The 19,219-nt window shown below is 34.1% G+C and overlaps 2 protein-coding genes across 2 annotated transcripts in view; both read left to right on the top strand.

Annotated features, from left to right (window-relative positions):
* The window catches only part of LOC111708629 (uncharacterized), a 37,251-nt gene extending 27,143 nt beyond the window's left edge, over positions 1 to 10,108 (top strand). Inside the window, exons 2-9 of the mRNA XM_023482067.1 lie at positions 679 to 1,150; positions 1,247 to 1,571; positions 1,785 to 1,837; positions 2,326 to 2,393; positions 3,632 to 4,188; positions 7,911 to 7,971; positions 9,554 to 9,734; positions 9,953 to 10,108. Coding sequence (XP_023337835.1) covers positions 890 to 1,150; positions 1,247 to 1,571; positions 1,785 to 1,837; positions 2,326 to 2,393; positions 3,632 to 4,188; positions 7,911 to 7,971; positions 9,554 to 9,734; positions 9,953 to 10,057 — 1,611 coding nt within the window. The 5' untranslated portion in view covers positions 679 to 889 and the 3' untranslated portion in view covers positions 10,058 to 10,108. The remainder of the gene's footprint in view (positions 1 to 678; positions 1,151 to 1,246; positions 1,572 to 1,784; positions 1,838 to 2,325; positions 2,394 to 3,631; positions 4,189 to 7,910; positions 7,972 to 9,553; positions 9,735 to 9,952) is intronic.
* Positions 10,109 to 11,599: 1,491 nt separating this feature from the next.
* LOC111708627 (uncharacterized) lies at positions 11,600 to 18,635 on the top strand. The gene is made up of 10 exons (XM_023482065.1): positions 11,600 to 11,668; positions 12,542 to 12,635; positions 13,258 to 13,344; positions 13,819 to 13,900; positions 14,402 to 14,430; positions 14,540 to 14,625; positions 15,556 to 15,617; positions 15,737 to 15,843; positions 16,142 to 16,248; positions 16,744 to 18,635. The coding sequence occupies exons 2-10, from the start codon at positions 12,577 to 12,579 to the stop codon at positions 17,085 to 17,087; spliced, it is 963 nt and encodes a 320-aa protein (XP_023337833.1). The 5' UTR covers positions 11,600 to 11,668; positions 12,542 to 12,576; the 3' UTR covers positions 17,088 to 18,635.
* Positions 18,636 to 19,219: the final 584 nt, after the last annotated feature.

Below are 19,219 nucleotides of genomic sequence, written 5' to 3'. Positions count from 1 at the left end.
AAACATGACAGTATGCAAGACGACTTGAATATCGTTTTGATTTTTGATATAATTTGCTGCATTTATTTTTCAACCTAATTTTAGAAGTAAATTTCTAGCGATAATAATCACAAAATTCCCCTAGTCCTGCCATTTCCAAAATGTGGTCTGCATTTTTTGTGCTTTCAATATTGCCCGAGATATGATCAATTTCGTTCAGATTTCGACAATTTTGCTTTTATTTAATAAAATTGAAATCTGAACCAAACTCTCCGGTAATATTGAAAGCACAAAAAACGCAGACCACTTTTTGAAAATGTCAGGGCTAGGAGAATTAATTGATAATTGTTTCAAGAATCAAACATGTTAAAGTAGATAGAAGACTAAATGTCACAAATAAATTCAAATATCAAAGACGACTTTCAAGTCGTCTTGCTATTGTCATGTTTCGTGGGACACCCTGTAGCTGTTTAAAGAGCCGTATCATGAGACCTAGATATTTAGGGATCGAGTTGCATCATGATAACCCTAATTGTTTTGGAACCTTTATCATGATAACCTTTATATTTAGAGGGCTGTATCATGATAAAACTAAATGTTTAAGGAGCATTATCACGATTAATCTTGGTAGTTATGATCGAAACTAAAAATAAACAAATAAATAATAAAAAATAATAACTTTTAAATATTTATGTTTAGGGAGCTACACAAGGAACTAAAGAACTTGGAGCGTAAAAAACGAAAAGCTGAAATGTATGATATAGAACAGGAAATCACTGTTATACTTTTTTATTATTTTTTTTTGGTTATTCACACTTTGTCATTTTAGTCATCCGCGTTGTAATTAACAAAGTTAAAACACTCTAAAATCTAGAATAATTGATGAAATCAGGACGCCAGAGATTTCGAAATGGAAATACCGGAGAGGGAAATAATAAGACTGAAGTCCGGAGTAAGGACGGACAGACCAAAGTCTGGAGTAAGGTCGGATATCAGACCAAAGTCCGGAGTAAGGACGGAGAGCAGACCAAAGTCCGGAGTAAGGACGGAGAGCAGACCAAAGTCCGGAGTAATGACGCAAAACAAAGAAAATAGAGTAAAATCGGCTAATGGACTAGGTTTACAGAATGGAAGAGTTAAAAGTACAGCAGTTAAAGAGGGGAAATCAAAGGTATACATTTTATTTTTTGTATTTCCTCAGAAATCATTAGTTTTACTTTTAGACTTTATTACGTTTCAAGATACTCAAATGATTTCTGTAATTTAGACAACTCGAGCCTCTAGTCCCAAAAATCCTACTCCAATTATATCTATAACAGCTGAATCTAAAGAAGAAAAGGGTTCAACAAAAAATGATGACTCAGAATTAGAGTTTGACTCAAAATTTACAAAAATGGAAACATCACGGAATTTGGGACGCCTAGAACCTATTCAGCTACACCTTTCCGCCCCTGATTTAACATTGACTCCTGAGAACCTGCGCCTGTCTACAGAGGATTTACGTGTTTTGAGTTCCAAGATGGGAGATACCAAGACGAGATCTCCTAGTCGTCTTCATACTCTACATCCATTAGCCGATACCTTCAATAGGGGTAAAGAGAAGAAAATTTTAATTAATAAACAAAAAAGAAGTTTAAGAGATCATTTCCGATCATTTTGCATTGACCCAAAAAATGTGTTATCATTTAGGTAAATCTTAACAAGAATTAGGATTAAATGTTGCACCCAAATTACTAATATTTAGGGTAGAAATTAAACTGCCCCCCCCCCTGATCCATTTCAAAAAAGAAAACAATAATTTCCAGGTGGTCTGCCTGGATTAATGAGACCTACGGGACTATCTCCGGCCGGGTACCAGGTCAGACAAATCTAATTAAAATGTCGTCTTCTAAAAGAAAATCACAAAGAAACATTTATGACTAAAAAGAAATACTGACTGCTCTTTTACTTTCTACTTATACGCAAAAAAAATCATTTTTAAAACTTGTTTTGCAGAAAAGGTTTAAATGATGGTATTTATCCCCTGAAATAAATAGATACTGTATGTGATAAAAAGACTCAAAGACACATCGGAAAACCTTGCATCAAAAGTACTTTTGTCTTATGGTTACTTCAATATTATTATATTAAAGTCCTTTTTGTTAATTTATGTGATTTCCGTTTGAATTTCGCGTCTTTATCATTTCAGGAAGACAGAATTTAAGTACCTAGAAAAAATCAATTGCTGTGCATATATCATATTCATTGGTTTTTTTTAAATCGTAATTTGAGTCTAACAGATGAATTACAATTCAATAGTGTTAATAGGTTCCACTATATAATATTTACAATTAAATATATATTTAGGCAAATATGAGATTGCTATTCGACTCTTCTAAGCGTCCAAGCTCTGCAACAAGTTTAAACCTTTCTAGGAACAAATTCAAAAAAAAGAGATGATTTATATTTTTTCGCAGGTTTAAAGGATTTGTAGAGTGTAATTTCAAGTGGCTTTCTATTGTTAGAGTGGTATGTCTGATTTAAAACCTTTATGTGAGTAACAATTAGGACGGTATTTTAATTTTTCTTTCTGTAAAAGTATTAATTGCAATCAGCAATTCACTTTCAAACAGAAACTACAATAAAAACAATCAATATTCAGACAAGCACAAGGAACAAGTACATGTCGTACAGGGTGTCCCAATAAACATGGGAATTCAGTGACGAATTCGATATCGTCTTTTTAAATAATTCTTTGATTTAGAATAGTGATTCCTACTGAGAAATCTGTAATCTATAATGGTTTCGTCTACTATGTTTACATTTTGTTTGTTTATGTTTTGACTGCATACAGGTGTACTTAGTAAAACAAGAAAATTACAGTATACAAACAGAGTAAACTTGTCCGTCTTCACTGTTCAACTTACGGAGACATTATAGACACATCTTTACAGCCATTTACCCTTTCCATAAGATAAACTGTAGCAGACATAATAATATTAAGGCTTTTGAAATTAGGTATTACAATGCTAATTCATAACAAAGACGATATCCAATTCGTCACTAAATTCCAATGTTTTTTGGGACACCCTGTAGATAAACTTTTTGAATGGATAATTACTTGAAATTTCATAAACATTCCCTTTGAGTAGATATTAATCTTTATAGAAAACACACACCCATATATAAAAAATGCAAACAACTTGTCCTGCGATCAAAACTTTTATGAAGATATTGTTAATCTTGAATACTTGATCTCGAGATCCGTTGGAGGCACTTTTAAATCTAAGGATTAATGTTTAATCCCTTCATTAAATTAAATCTATGTACAGTATGATCTTCACGGGCTATCTAAACAAAGAGAATTAAAGTAATCCTTATATCTGCATAAGATATAGATCAATGCTTGATCTCGAGATTTACAACTCAAAAGTTATGACTTCAGTGTCCGAATTTTATGAATTTGAGCCGCGTCTTAAATCCGCCAAAAACCGGTTTCAATTGAGCGCCGGCTGAAATATTGAAACATTAAATACAACTTTAAGTGAAACCAACCATATTTGAGTCGTGGCTTAAATTTAAGCCGCCGCTAAAATTCTTTAAATTCAGCCACTGGTTTATAAAACCCCGCCTGATAAAGGTTTATGCCTTTTTATTGGATTTGATCGTACAGGAGTAGACCATCGTCAGCCCAGAGTAGGTTCTCATTAGACAACGAGGTTCAGATCCAAACCAAACATTCAAACCTATCCTCGGAGGATGAATTAGTTAATGTCAGAGATATCATTGTGCATACAGAGAACAATTCTAAAAAACCTTCCACATCTTGTCCGTCAGAGTCCTCCAGCAACGGGCAAATACTGACAGTTTCTTACCATAAAGAATATCCAGGTTCAGAAACTTCTGCGGGTGCAAACCTACAGGAGCAGAGACAAAAATTTAAGAAACATGATAAAAATCATAAAAACTCAAAATTGTCCGACAACCCAGATTTAATAGAAACCATTCCCAAAAGCACAACAGTAGTTCAAGGATCAGAAGTAAATGTTGGATTAGGAGCCAAAATAAAATCCACTAAAACATCTACCTCTAACTACGTAAACTCTTCCGCTAGTGCAAGACTTAGTTCCAAATCTGCTGCTAAGACCAGAATTACTCCTGAATCCGCCGCTAATTCAAAATCTAGAATTTATCAGCGGACGATTTCCAAAACCTCTTTAAATTCTGAAGGTAAGGGAAAATCAGTAACTTTCAAATAAAAAAATATTTTTTTGTTTATGTAAAAGCAATGCATTTGGTTTCTTTGTATTTAGTACCTATAGGTCTTTTAGCGATAATTTCAATCTATCAAATTTTTCATTTTCTTTTTGAGAATGAAACATTTTTTCATAATCATAAAGGATGATGGCTAAGATTCATCGCACTCTTTTCCATACAAAACAGGCTCAATTTATTTAAATTTTTGAAATTTATATTATAATTCGGTCCAATTTAAAACTTTTGATTACATTTGAAAATAATTCAATTAACCGGAAGCAAAACAGGTTCCGCAGGATTTCTTGCATCCCTGCCCAATATTGTCCTGGGAACAATACTTAGTGAGATCTGGACAGTTGGTGTACTTGTCGTAGCAGGTATAGGAGGCTACTGGAGTCATACCATCACACAATCCACAAGCTTCAGCACAATCCTGAGCAATGGATGGTTGCCAACAGGATCCAATAGCCAAATCATTGCAGTTGGAATACTTGTTCAAACAAGGTTTCTTGGTGGTCAAAGGAGCATCTGTAGCTCCGCAAACCTTCTCACAAGACACAGCAGCCATAGATTTTCCAATCCCACACATATTCACACCTCGTTTCATCCTGATATATCCTCCCTCTCCCCAATCTGGTCCCCAGCTGTTCTTGATCAACCAGTAGTCCAACCCGTTCTCGGATCCGTATCCGACCACAAGGATTGCATGATCGGTTTTAGTTTCTCCGGCAGGACATCCAGCAAAGATTCCTCCCTTATAGTTCTCAAATGGACCTGTAGACATAACGCTAGCTACAACTGCTCCGTGTTTATAAACCAACTGCTTCAGTAGCTCTTCGTCTCCGGAGTAGGTGTAAACAGAACCAGATATCTTTGCTCCTAGATTATAAGATGGAAGATTTGCAGGGCAGACGAGTTTAGATTTCTCAGCTAGGTATGGATACTGGGACTCATGAGCCAAATCAACCTTGTTATCTGAAGCCCACTTGAGGTAAGCATGAGGGGCAGCTCCGTCACAACCGAAAGCGTTTTCATTATCATATCCACAGTCTACAAACTGCTGCTCGGAGTAATCTCCAATAGCTCCGGTTGCTTTCTTGATGCAGACTTCCACAGCTCCCATATTGGAGAAAGCAACACAGGACCCACACTTCAGCTGGTTCTTCACAGGAGAAACGTGACCTTAAAGAAATAAAAAAATAGAGCACTTGCGAACTAGTGAGTCAAGTGAAATTGCGAATATATTAAAAAATCTTACCCAGAGCTCTAGAGTCGTAGGCAGTAGGAACTAAAGCCCTGTCAAATCTGAGTCTAGCAAAGTAAATTTCAGATTTATTATCAACCCTGTACTCGGGAGAAGGTTCTAGAAGTCCTCGTCCGAACTGTGATCCGTCCAGAGATCCTGTTCTCTCATGCTCGAACTCATCTTCTGGAAGATCGGAGAACTCATTCAAAGAATCAAACCAGGTGATCTCTCCAGCAGCATACTCTTCATTGATCTTTCTTATTTCCTCCTCATTCTCTTCCAGAGCTTTATTTCTTCGTTCATATTCAGCAGAATCTACAGGAGCAAGATGATAAAATTCTTCAAATTCCTTCTCATCAATCTTGTCCAGAGGGTCAAGTTCTCCGGGTTCAGCGCTTTGTGCTGCTGAAAGATCCAAGAGCAGAAAGGATAAGAATAGTACTAACACTTTCATGTTTGTATTTAACCTTGATGTTATTTACTGAACATTCTCCAATCTCCGAAATATTTATACCCATGGAAGCAGATCAAGTGTTCAACCAAAATCAATTCTGTTGTTTACCTAATTTTAGTTACAATAGAATAGTAGAAATAGAAATATGTCAAATCTGACAGATTCAATTTTCCATCCTTGATTGGATAAGTTATTGTTTGTAACCACAACAATAGGGATTGCCACCTTTACATAAATACATCAAAATGAGAATTATCTTTAAAAACAGCAATTGAAAAAACTGCATATTAATTTTCAATCTTTCCCATCCTTGTCTTTTAATTCAAAAAACATATTTTCCACCTAGAAATTATAATTATTCCATCTTCTATTTTTTATTTATAAATTACTTTATTAAATAATTTTAACCTGTAAATTGTTTGGGAATTCTATATTAATTGGTAAGTGCCAATGTAAAATAAAGGAATTGAGTTTTTGCCACAAATTCTGATCTTCTAATACCTGTTTCTTTGCAACCTGATGTGTAAACCTTCAATATTTCAATTGAATTGTAAAGATATTGGGATTAGAAAATCAGAGTTTGTGCCAAAAACTCAGTTCCTTTATGTTTACTGAATTTCAAATAATTATTTATGGAGAAATCAGTTTCTGTTAGTGACTACAGGGTTACCTATAACAATTTTGTATGACATTCTTTGAATGAAACACTTAAAATAACTTTTATGATCACTTTAATATTTTTTGATGATCCTAATGTATTTTTTAACAATTTATTATTTTTGATTTTTAATTTTATAAATTGGATACAGAATTGATACAGAAAAATTCTGATTTGATTCATATTCTTGTCATCATTACTATCTTCTTCCTTTTTTTCTTTTCCTGCTGTTTACTGTCTCGGATTCTGATAATTTGGAAAAAAATGAAAATTTGTCGAAACCAGTATTTTTTGAGACACTCTGCTCATTGTAATTGTTTGGTGTATTTGCAGCTAGCTGACTTTTCAGTTTTCAGTTTTAGTTTTCTTTTTGCACACCCAGGAATGTCTGACCTTGCTCACAGTTGATCAAACTGTTTTAAGGTCAAGATGAGGGTAGAGGGGCAGGGTGGAATAAAAAGGGTGTTTGCAATTGTTATTCTGTACTTTGAGTTGTGTGTCCAAATCCTAGTTCCGCCAAGTGGTCTTAAAGATGGATCCAACCACATTCGTCCACTAAGACAAAAATTCCATATGTTGTTTGTGACAATATGAGTTGGAAATTTGGAGAAGGTAGGTAGGGAGGGTATCGAGGGACTCTCATGAGGAAGGAACCCTGTTTTTCTCCCGGATTTATACTCTTTCCGAGTTCTGCGGCATTTTAGGGTTACCCATTGGAGTTGCACCGAAATACAAAATGAGGAGCTGTTGGCTTTGTGGCTCCAGGATGTTGCATTTTAAACAGTAACCCAGTCTTCATAGTCGGCCGGGTATCACAGCCAGTAGAGTATAAAACTGACATCTTAGTGCATGGTTACCCACCTCTTAGGGTTCATCTTTCTATGTTTCTTTTTTTCTTATTTTCTTTGTTGTTTTTAATGTGTTGTGCCGCCATTTTTGATTTGCTCAGCGCTCCCTGACTGAATAAAGGCCTGTCTACTTAGAGGAGAGCACTGCTTTCTGTGTCCTAACCTTCCCAGTGCCAGCTTGCAACTGTGAACCTAATGTGTGTATTGATGGGTCATTGCTTGGTTCGTTTTTTCAAAAACTATTAAGGTCTTTAAAGAGGTTTCACAAAAATCCAAGTTCTATTATTTTTAGAATCATTTATTCTGAAAATTTTTTTCATATTATGCCACATTTTTACCCATATATTTCTTTGAGGATAAAAATATTGCAAAGTTCAATGAAAGCAAAAATGAACACAGTTTTGAAATGTTCACAGTATTTGAATGATGCTTAAATGTCAGAAATTTTAAATGCGAACCAAACCCATCACTGTAACTGTGTTTAACCAGGATCTAGCTCCCGTCCTTCCAGTTCTCTATACAAGGAAACCCTCATGGAGAAGATTATGAGGTAAGTATCATAATATCAATCTGTATGTGTTACCCAAAAAGGATGAGACTCAAAAGACGACTTGAAACTCTAAAAATCTGGCGATTTTAAAATTAGAATAAACCTTTAATGGCTTATTTGATGATTTGCCAAAGAAAAAAAACAGTTTACAGCCGCAGAGAATCATAAATATTAGGAACCAGACAGGATTAAATTCGCACAGTCGTCTACAAAGTCCCATCCTTGGGTAATCCTGTACCTAGAGTTTATCATTTTTAATTTTATAGAACTTAGATGACCGGGATATGGTTTGATTATACTAAACCGGGACGTTTTCGGTCCAGCTGGTTTTTTATGTACAATAATAAACAAAAGTTATTATTTATTTTCGTAGTCGTACCAATTAAACCAACCTTCTCTGGTTAGGCGGGTCCAAACTGCACAGTAAATTGTGATTTTTACTTGTATTTTCTCGTGCTTTTTAGATGAATAAAAATATTAAATGAATTGCCCACACCCTAAAGTAAGCTTTCGGTGCACCGAAGTTATCTGCAATACAATGACCGAAGAAAAAATACACTTCAGCGTAAAGTGCCCAGGAAATTTCCGTCATTTGTTTACAATCTTTGTCATTATTTTGACAAAACTAGTTCTCAGCATGCAGTCTTCATAAGTCACAATCAAATGTTTACACAAACTCTAGTTCTACTCACATTGATCATTCCTTAACCCTATCCCTGCTGGGGTACTTGAAAACCAGGATACGCTGGGGGGGGTCAATTTGACCCCCCCCCCTCTAAATCCCATGTTTTATGTCCAAATATGACAAATGATACATCATTAGAAAGCTCTTGTGCTCTACTTTTAGAATCTGCAAAAAAATTTGCAAATTTGCGAAAATTGAATTTTTTGTCGCAAAAATCGCGTAAAAATGTTTGCAAAAATAAATTTGTCCCAAAAATGAAAAATTATACATTTTTGAAAAGCCCTTGACCATGCCATTTTAAATATGAAAAAAATTTTGCAAAATTTTAAATAACCTGATTTTTAATCAAGAAAAACTAAAAATGTGCAAATTTCCTTTGACAGGTTGTTTGCAAAAAATTTGCTAATTTTTTTTTCGCAAAACTTGTGCAATCCGTTTTCTTATGTCATAGGCTTTCCAAAAAGCTAAATTTTATCAAAATCTGACAAGTGAAAGTGGGTCAAATCAAAGATTTAGTTTGTTACAGGCAAAAGCAGTCATTCCGGCAGTGTGCCTGAGGACTCAGGCAGTTAGTATTAAAGCCCGGTTTTAGGCCTAAAGGGAGGGCTTTGGGTATGTAAGAAAAGTCAGAAAATTTCAACAGCCTCAGACCAATACTTTTTGAGTTATGTAAAAAAAACTACAGGGGGAGGTCAAATTGACACCCCCCCCCCAGCAGGAATAGGGTTAATACATACATATTATTAATATATATAACTAGCCAAACGGCTTGACCAACTTGGCTGAATTTTTCTTAGCAAATCTATTTTTTCTAAATTCCAAATTTTTTAGAAAGTGTTTTTAAAATTCCCTGGGAAATGCTGGGCACTTCAGATAGTATATACAATATATGTTTAGAGAGAGAAAAGAGAAGAATTTACAAGGAAGGAACCTGGAGACCCCGGAACGTCCTCCAGTTAAAACTAAACCTGTAAAATCCATCCTAAAGAAGAGTGGAATGAATTCGACGGTTAAAAAGAAAAAAATAAATTTCTCCGGAGAAAGTCAAAAAACGTTGATATTCTCATCCCCTTCGAAGGTAATCAAACTGTTAATAAAAATGCAGTTTCATGTTTTTAATAAAAAATTGAGTTTGATTTTTTTCCTTTTAAGCCTTTGAAAAATGCTCTGAGTACTTTTGCAGAGACAAATCAGAAAAAAAATATTATAAAATAAAATATTCTTTGAAGCTTTTTTATTAAATAAAGGCGAAGATGTCACTCATTCAACTTTAAATTGGTTATAAATGTATTTTAGGTTTCCCTAAGTAGTGAACTGAGTGGGCATCTAAACTATGGTTATGTTATGGAAGCAGATCCTCTCTCAGAAACTGTTAAATGGATCAAGCTTCCAGTTCAATAGAATATAATAAAAACATTAAAAGGAATTGAATCTTTGGCACAAAAACAAATTTTCTAATCCATCTTTGTATCCTGATGGTGTAAACCTTTGATATTTCAAACTTAGACTTTATAGCTTGAAATATCTAAGGTGTACGACATTGGGTTGCAAAGATATAGGGAATAGAAGATAAAAGTTTGTGGCAAAGGCTCAATTCCTTTATGGAAAATGGTCCAAGCTAAAAAGGTTTAAAGATATTATAAAATAGTATTGTTGTTATTTACCACATTATTACCTTACAATATTCATCCTCAACTCTAATCACTTTTTAACTTAGATGAAACAAAGCAGTATAATTTAGAAGAATTAGAACCAATGGAAATTTAAACCTCTGCAGAGGGATTCATTGATTAACGTTTGAATTTCCGGGGGTTTAAATTTCTATTGAATTAAATTTTTCTGAGAGTAAATGACGATCCTTTGTGAATAACTTGTTTTAATAATGGACTTGCAAAAATATGATCTATATTATCGGTATTTTATAAAAATGGTTGCATAATAAAAACCTGCACTATTTATAACAAAATTTAACAGTACTATTTTTGTTATGTTATAAGCTTATTTCAATAATATCAGTGTCCGAATTTAATGAACCCCAAAACCGGTTACAATTGAGCGCTGGCTTAAATCTTGAAAAATGGATGACAATTTAAAGTTGAACCAACCATATTTGAGCCGCGGCTTAAATTCGGCCTCAGGATTCAAGAATGTAATTAGTGAACTCAAATATAAGATAAGATAAATCAATTAAGTTTTGATAATTAAGCATTTTACCAAACTGAGGCCGAATTAAGCCGCGGCTCAAATATGGTTGGTTCCACTTAAAATCATATTCTTTGTTTCAAGATTCAATTGAAACCGTTTTTTGGTGGATTTTAGACGCGGCTCAAATTCATTAAATTCAGACACTGATATTATTGCAATAATTGTTGTTATAATTTGTATGTCTTAATATGTGTCCAATAAACATGACATTTCAAAGAGGACCAAAAATTATATTTAATAAACAATTTTACATGAAATTAGTTTTCTCAGCCGTTTTAGTTATGCTTATACAGTATGAAACGCATGCATGCACGCAAGATCATACTTGTTCCTCTTTAAATTTTCATGTTTATTGGGGCACACTGTACATCGTGTTGACTTGAATATTTTTTTGATATAAAAAATGTTCCTAAAACGATAGGTGTGCGAAAATTGACCAATAATTAGCTATAATTATATTCAATATTGTATTATTAAATGCGTTTATAATCAAATATCTTATATTCTCTGTTGTAAATACATTTTTGTTCAATTATTAAACATTCATTTTGCTAAAATATTTTAGAACTTCAGCTATAAATATATAAATATCTCTTTCAGATTGATTTAAACTTATTTTGTTTCTGATCTCCCGCATAGATATTCTATCCCCCCCCCAATATACCCCACTTAAACAGATCCCCACTGAGAAATTTGACTCATTTCAGACAGAAGCCTAGAAGGTGTGGGTGGGGAGAGGGGTGGATGTTGAGACATATTTAGTTGTTATTTAACCTTCTTCAGTTTATCATCTTCTTCATTTTAATTGTAAGTGTCGTGTCCTCCTTACTGCTTCTCATTGGTGAATCGTCAAAATCTTTAACAATACAAACAAAATCGTTCATATTGAAACTAGCTTTTTAGAATTTAGCTTTCCTTCTCATTTAGGGTATTAGGAAATTCATACAGGGTGACCCAAAAAACAGGGAAACAGGGATTAGGATTTTTTAGCCCCTTTAATCCTTTGAAATTATTCAAAAATGTGCCTCAGTGTATAGTTTTTAATTTCAGAAGGGGTAATAATAAGTGAGTTTGTGTCGTCCAATCCTACCATTTGGTGTAAAACTATGTCGAATATTCGAAAATCTCTCTGTTACCCTTAGCTAACCTTAAGAAACTAAAAATTCATTTACATCTATCTGAACCCTCTGAGATTTTTCTTTTGGGCTTTTTGAAATCTAAGGTGCATACGCATAGTCCAATACCCAGAACTCTATGAAGAGAAACCTTAAAAAAGATTGGTTGCAGAAATCCCAGTCCCATGATTGGAATGAACCTTGGAAAATAGAAATAGGTGATTTCATAGCATGGCATCCATTTGGGGCCTCTTTAAAAAATAGTTTCAAATATAAACAGTATAGTAACCTAAATAAGTATTTATTATTATGATTTATAAGCATTGTTAAGTTGTTTTCTTTCTGCAATATAGATTTGAATAGAATAATATAAATTATCAATTGTTTAAAGTTAACAGATAGTTTTTAAAAATTGGACACAGTTTAGCGCCAAACACAGGCATCTAATGCCGAAATGTTCATTGAACGATTCCTTCTAAAATTAAAAACTATATGCTAGGGATAGAGAGGCATGAAGAGTTCCATATTTATTGTGATCTATATTTTTTATTTATTTGTTATTTAGGGTTTTTTTTTCAAAATTCTCTCGAAAGCAAAATTATGGTGGAAATCTACAATCTTCCTTCATATTATCATGTATCCACTACATGTATTACTAGGTAATATTAATATTATTATTGCATCCTTCCTTCATATTATCATGTATCCACTACATGTATTACTAGGTAATATTAATATTATTATTGTATCCTTCCTTCATATTGTCATGTATCCACTGCATCGAATAATATAATATTAAAACAATTGTATGTGAACCAAATCACTTTACAAGAATAAAATATTTAGATCTTAAAAAAAGATAAAACGAGCTGAGATCATGTCACAAACTCAAATTTTCTAATTGCTATATCTTTGCAACCTGAATCTGGAAGCCTTTGATACTTCAAGCTTAGACTATTTGAACTAACAACTATTTGAAAAACATTTACGACATCGGGTTGCAAAAACAAAGCTATTAAAGAATCAGAGTTTTTTTTCCTTTTGATTGGTTCTCAATCTTTTTTGTAAACCTGTTCTAATCTTGTTCTTTGTCATAGACTTGTTCTAAGTCTTATTCATTAATCTTGACTTGTTCTTGCTCTTGCTTTTCATTCAAAACCTTTTTTTGGATATAATCTTTTATCCTAAACTTGTGTTTAATCTTGGTTTTAACTTTAGACTTGTTCTTGATCTTGCTAATAATTGTTGACTTGTTTTAAATCTTGTTTTTCTTTATCCTAGACTTGTTCTAGCCAAACTGATTCTGTTTTACTCCTTTTTTACTGAACCTTGGTTTATGCTGACCGGTGTGTTATCATCTTTCATCAGGTAGACTTCTAGATTAGGCAGATTTAGAATTAAGAATATTCTTGTTGTTGCTTTTTATTTTTCTGCTCTTCAAATTCCTACTTCTTCTTCTTTCTTCAGCTCCTCAACATTCAGCACCTTATTGTCCTATTCGTCCTGTCATTCTTGTCCAATTTATCTCCTACTCCTCCTTGTCCTACTTCTCTACTTCTATGGTTGATCTTAAACTCCTTTTCCTTCTCCTTCTCCTTCTTGTCTATAATATTTCATGTCCTTGGTCTCCTACTCTCTTCCTTCTTCTCCTTCCCACTCGTTCTTATCCTACTACTACTTGTCCTACGCTTATGCCTGTTTTTATTCTCCTCTCCACCTTGTCATGCACCTTTCTCCTCCTTGTCCTACTCTTCTCCTCTCTTCCTTATTCTACCCTACCTAGTCCTACTCCTGATAGTTCTACTCCACCTCCTCGTGTTCCTCTAACATAGGATTGTCCAGGAGTATACCTGGATTGGTTGAGATATCTCCACCCCCTCTTCTTACCCCCCTTCTCTCAGCTGAGATAATGGCGGATACTCTGGTAAGTACATTGCTCTAAAAGGGATTGTAAGCGTATTTTAAGCAACTCTCCATTCCCGATTTACAATGATACCCTTTAAATTGTTGACTGTTCATCTAGTAAAGAGAGCTCTGTATATCTCGAAAACCACTAAAGATTCCTGTATAACGCGGTGTACGCTGCGTACAATGTGAAATCAACACAGCAGAAGGGTTTATTGTGTCCCTTGATATCATCGAATAGTTTACATTAAAAGCTATTACCAAAAATTCGAAAGTAAATATTTATTTTCTGCCAATTCTAGAAAGTTAATATGAATATTTTAAAACTTGAAACAATTTGCAAACAAAGTGTTTAACAATTAAAACGTTTTCGTAGAAAACTTTGATCAGTCAAAGGTTTCAAGGGTACCGTTGTGAATCGTGCATTGCTATCTGTGCATGGAGAGTCACTTGTAATTATGCTTTCAGCCCCTTTAACAGAAAAAATACTTATTTCAATAAATTTTGTTTTCTCGTATAGGTTATGATGGGGCTCTGTTGGAAGTCCAGGTTAATATAATATTCTATCATTATTATCAGACACTACATAGTTATTGAAATATATTTATACATAAGCAGATAATTCTTATTGTTCTTTTCTTATACGTGAAATTGCTAGGATGTGTATGATCCCTTGGCTGTTTCTGAATATGCTTGGAATACTTGCAACCTCACTGGCAGTGGTCAACAAAGTGTCAGTTTCAGGTAAATTGGCAACCATCCTGATAATCCGAAACCATCCTGATAATGCGAAACCATCCTGATAATGCGAAACCATCCTGATAATGCGAAACCATTCTGATAATGCGAAACCATCCTGATAATGCCAAACCATCCTGATAATCCGAAGCCATCCTGACAATGCTAAACCATCCTGATAATCCGAAGCCATCCTGACAATGCTAAACCATCCTGATAATCCGAAGCCATCCTGACAATGCTAAACCATCCTGATAATGCGAAACCATCCTGACAATGCTAAACCATCCTGATAATGCGAAACCATCCTGATCATGCTAAACCATCCTGATAATGCCAAACCATCAAGGTTAGAAGAACATGTATCTGTAGCCAATCTAACATCCTGTAGTCCCCAACCGCAGTTGCAATTGTTGTAATAGTCCCAAACCACTCTTGCGTCTTTCATATAGTAGTCTTCAACCACTTGTATCTTGTATCAATCTTTTATTCGTCCCCGATCACTTTCGCAATTATGTTGTAGTAGTCCCCTATCACTCTGGCATCAATTTTGTAGTAGTCCCCAACCACTCTTGCGTCCATCTTTTAGTAGTCACCAACCACTTTTGTAACTATGCTGTAGTTCCCCACCACTATTACAACCACCTTTAAGGTCCTAACCACTGCTATGACCCCCAGCTATTCACCTGCATACACTTTTGCGTCTAGTCAACCACCATTGTTACAACCACCTGGTAGGATCCCCACCCACTTGAACAACCACCTCTTAGACCCAAATCACTATTACAACCAACTTCTTTTTCTGAATTTTCTCAAATCTAGAATAATAAGTTTTCCATCTAGTATATCAACTTGAAAGTGACTAAGAATATTGTCTTGAATAAGAACTTAAATCCTTGAAAATGTGTTTTCTCTCGTGAAATTAATATTTTTTAGATGAATTCTTGAAAAGAATGGATGGTGACTTAGAGAGTATAGCTGCAGAATTACATCTAATGGTAACCCCTTTTAGAATTTTAGAATAGAAATTATCAAACATTGAATAATTCTATGATTTCCTAAAGTTTAAGAAGGTCTATTACAGATATATATTTGTCGAAATAATTTTGTAATTTAGGTTTGTGTACTATGCCTTGTACTATTGCTATGTACCCTGAGCTATCAGTACAGTTGTGTACTAGATATATATTTCCATATTCATCGGAGCTCTAACTTCTGCATTAGGTAAAACGACTTAACCAATTTCATCCCTTCTTAAGAGCATAATGTATCCATTCTAATTGTTAAACATAATAAATTTTGCGAATAATTTTTTTCTTCAGAATTTAAAAAAAATTCTTTTCAGCAAACAAATGATATGTTTAAACGACTAAATAAATAAAGTGGAATAAATAAAAGGAATGGACATACTTTACGCGAAGTTTGAACTTTAAATTCAGAACATTTGTATTGAATATAGGAGGCAAACCTAACCATTCCTTTTTTTTTTTTTTTGTCAAATCTTTTAATAAATTTTTATCAGGGAGAAGGAAGGAAGCGTGCAAGGAAAGGTAGAGAACGGGAATGTATATTCACCTGTGTTGACCGGAAATGTTTTCTCTGACACTGGATTTTATTCTACTGCAACAGGTAAATATAATATTAAGTTAACTATAAATATTGAATGGGTTGATTTGATTTGATTGAAAATTCTGAAAAATAAGTCAACTCTTGCTACCCTTTCATCATACTACATATTTGTCTGGGCTAGGGGGCATAGCGCTGCGGCTAGGTCAGGGTTGCACCGTTGGGAAGTTGCCATTTATGAAAATTCCCTTGGGAATTCGCCACTGGAGAAAATACCATTGGGGAGTTGCCACTTGAGGAAATAGAGTTGCCACTTGGGAAAATACCCTAGGCAAGTTGCCATTTGGGAACATTCCCTTGGGAAGTTGCCGCTTGGGAAAAAGACTTCTGGAAAGTACCTAACATCTATACAATATGATTAACACTTAAATTTAATCCTGTTGTGCCTACGTTTATCTGTATGATTTTAATAATGCATTATCTGGAACTAATTATAATATGACTAATTGAAATAAAGATGATAAAATAATAATAATTAAACATCTAAATCTTTTGCAGAGACTGCCTCCTTCTACGACGGAGGAAGTGGCTTGATTGCTTCTCCGACCTGTTCTCCACCTCTACCCTGCACCTCTGCTCCGTCCTGCTCTCAAACCAGCAGTTTTATTACGATCAATCCAACTGCTCAGCGTCCTGTCAGTTCTCACCAGACCAGCTTTCATTATGAGACCCCAAGCATCTGCACCGAGGAGAACAGGAAGAGCTGCAGCTTTATAGAACAAAACACAAAAAGCAGCAGTTTGTTAGAGCAGCAAACCCAGAGCAGCTGCATTGATGGAGGGAGCAGCAGGAACTCATTGAACACATTCAAGTTTTCATTTGATGATGAAAATTTTACATAAATCAAATCATCTTGATCTCTCTCCTTGACCTTCCTTATTTCTCCCCTAAATATTCTTGATAACTTTTACCTTCCTGATATCCTCTATTTCTTCCCAATATAAACCCTTTAACCTTCCAGTTATTCGTTCTTTGATATCCTCTATTTCTTCCCAATATAAACCCTTTAACCTTCCAGTTATCGGTTCTTTTATATCCATTTTAACTTCCCAATATAACCCTTTAACTTCCCAATATCCACTTCATCTTCCCAATATCCACTTTAACTCCTTAGAACTACTTAATCTTCCTAATATCTATTATACTCTCCTAAAATCCCCTTTAACTTCCAAACATACACTTTAACCTCCAAATATTCAGTTCAGCGTCATAATCTTTTCGTCCCCTTTCCTAAAACCCCCTTAATCCACGTGATATCCACTTTAACTTCCTAATATCCACTTTAACTTTCTTATATCCACTTTAACTTCCTAATATCCACTTTAACTTCCTTTCCTAATATCTACTTTAACTTCCTACTATCCTCTTTCACTTCCTATTATCCACTTTAACCTCCAAATATCCAGTTCAACGTCATAATATTCTCGTCCCCTTTCCTGAAACCCCCTTAATCTACCTGATATCTACTTTAACTTCCTAATATCCTCTTTAACTTCATAATTTCCTCTTTAACTTCCTAATATCCACTTTAACTTCCTAATATCCACTTCAACTTCCTAATATCTACTTTAACTTCCTAATATAAACTTTAACTTCCTAATATCTAATTAAACTTCCTAATATCCTCTTTAACTTCCCACTTTCCACTTTAACTTCCTAATATCCACTTTAACTTCCTAATATCTACTTTAACTTCCTAATATCAACTTTAACCTCCTAATATCTACTTAAACTTCCTAATATGCTCTTTAACTTCCCACTATCCACTTTAACTTCGTAATATCTACTTGAGCTTCCTAATATCCAATTTAACTTCTTAATATCTACTTAAGCTTCCTACTTTTCTCTTTAACTTCCTTATATCCACTTTAACTTCCTAACATCCTCTTCATATTCCTGTTATAATTCTTAACTTCCTGATATACCCTTTAACCTTCTGATACTCACTTCAACTTATTAAAATCTAGTCCAAATTCATAATATCCAATCTGACTTCTGAATATCTACTTGAATATCCAATTTAGCTTTCTGATATTCCCATTTACTTCCAAGTATCTACCTAAATGTTTTTACCTACTGTTCTCTCCTACCTGATATTTCCCTTGCATTTCTTTCCCTCCCAACTTCCCATTTCTCTTTAATTAATTGCCAATCTTATTTTGCCATGCAATACTCATAAACGATATAGTTTCTACCTTTATCAGTTTTGCTATCAGTTTTTTATAATTTTCTTTACTGTTTATACTTCTTTATAGTTTATACAGTGGAACAAGAAAACTGTGGAATGGAAAGACGAGAATCTGTATTTGAAGTTGTTTTAAAGTAAAAAGTATTAACATTGTAGCGTAAAAATCAACTTGTTATAAGAAAAATAGATTCAACACTCACAATTGCTGCGTTTCATGTTCATTGGGATTTTAAGATCATAAATTGAGTTTATATAGTCGTCTTCAATCTTAAATACTAGTTTTATTGGTCTTTCTTGTACAGGGTGTCCCAAAAAAACATGGGAATTCAGTGACGAATTCGATATCGTCTCTGTTATGAATTAGCATTGCAATACCTAATTTCAAAAGAAATAATATTATTATGTCTGCTAGAGTTTATTTTAAGAAAACGGTAAAAGACTGTAAAGATGTGTCTATAATGTCTCCGCAAGATGAATAGTGAAGACGGACAAGTTAACTCTGTTTGTATACTGCAAATTTCTTGTTTTACTAAGTACAACCGTATGCAGTCAAAACATAAACAAACAAATTGTAAACATAGCAGACGAAACTCTTACAGATTACAGCTTTCTCATTAGGTATCACTAAACTAAATCAAAGAAATATTTAAAAAGACGATACCGAATTCGTCACTGAATTCCCATGTTTTTTGGGACACCCTGTACAGTATTTAAATAATCTGTTAATCTTTGACTAAGAGCATTCAAAGAAAATGTTATTGTGAACGATTCTGAAGCCAGCTTTAA

The sequence above is a fragment of the Eurytemora carolleeae genome, unplaced genomic scaffold (genome assembly GCF_000591075.1).
Source record: "Eurytemora carolleeae unplaced genomic scaffold, Eaff_2.0 scaffold894, whole genome shotgun sequence".
Classification (NCBI taxonomy): Eukaryota; Metazoa; Arthropoda; class Copepoda; order Calanoida; family Temoridae; genus Eurytemora; species Eurytemora carolleeae.
The sequence above is the reverse complement of the archived record's forward strand: the minus strand, read 5'-3'. Positions and strand labels throughout refer to the sequence as shown.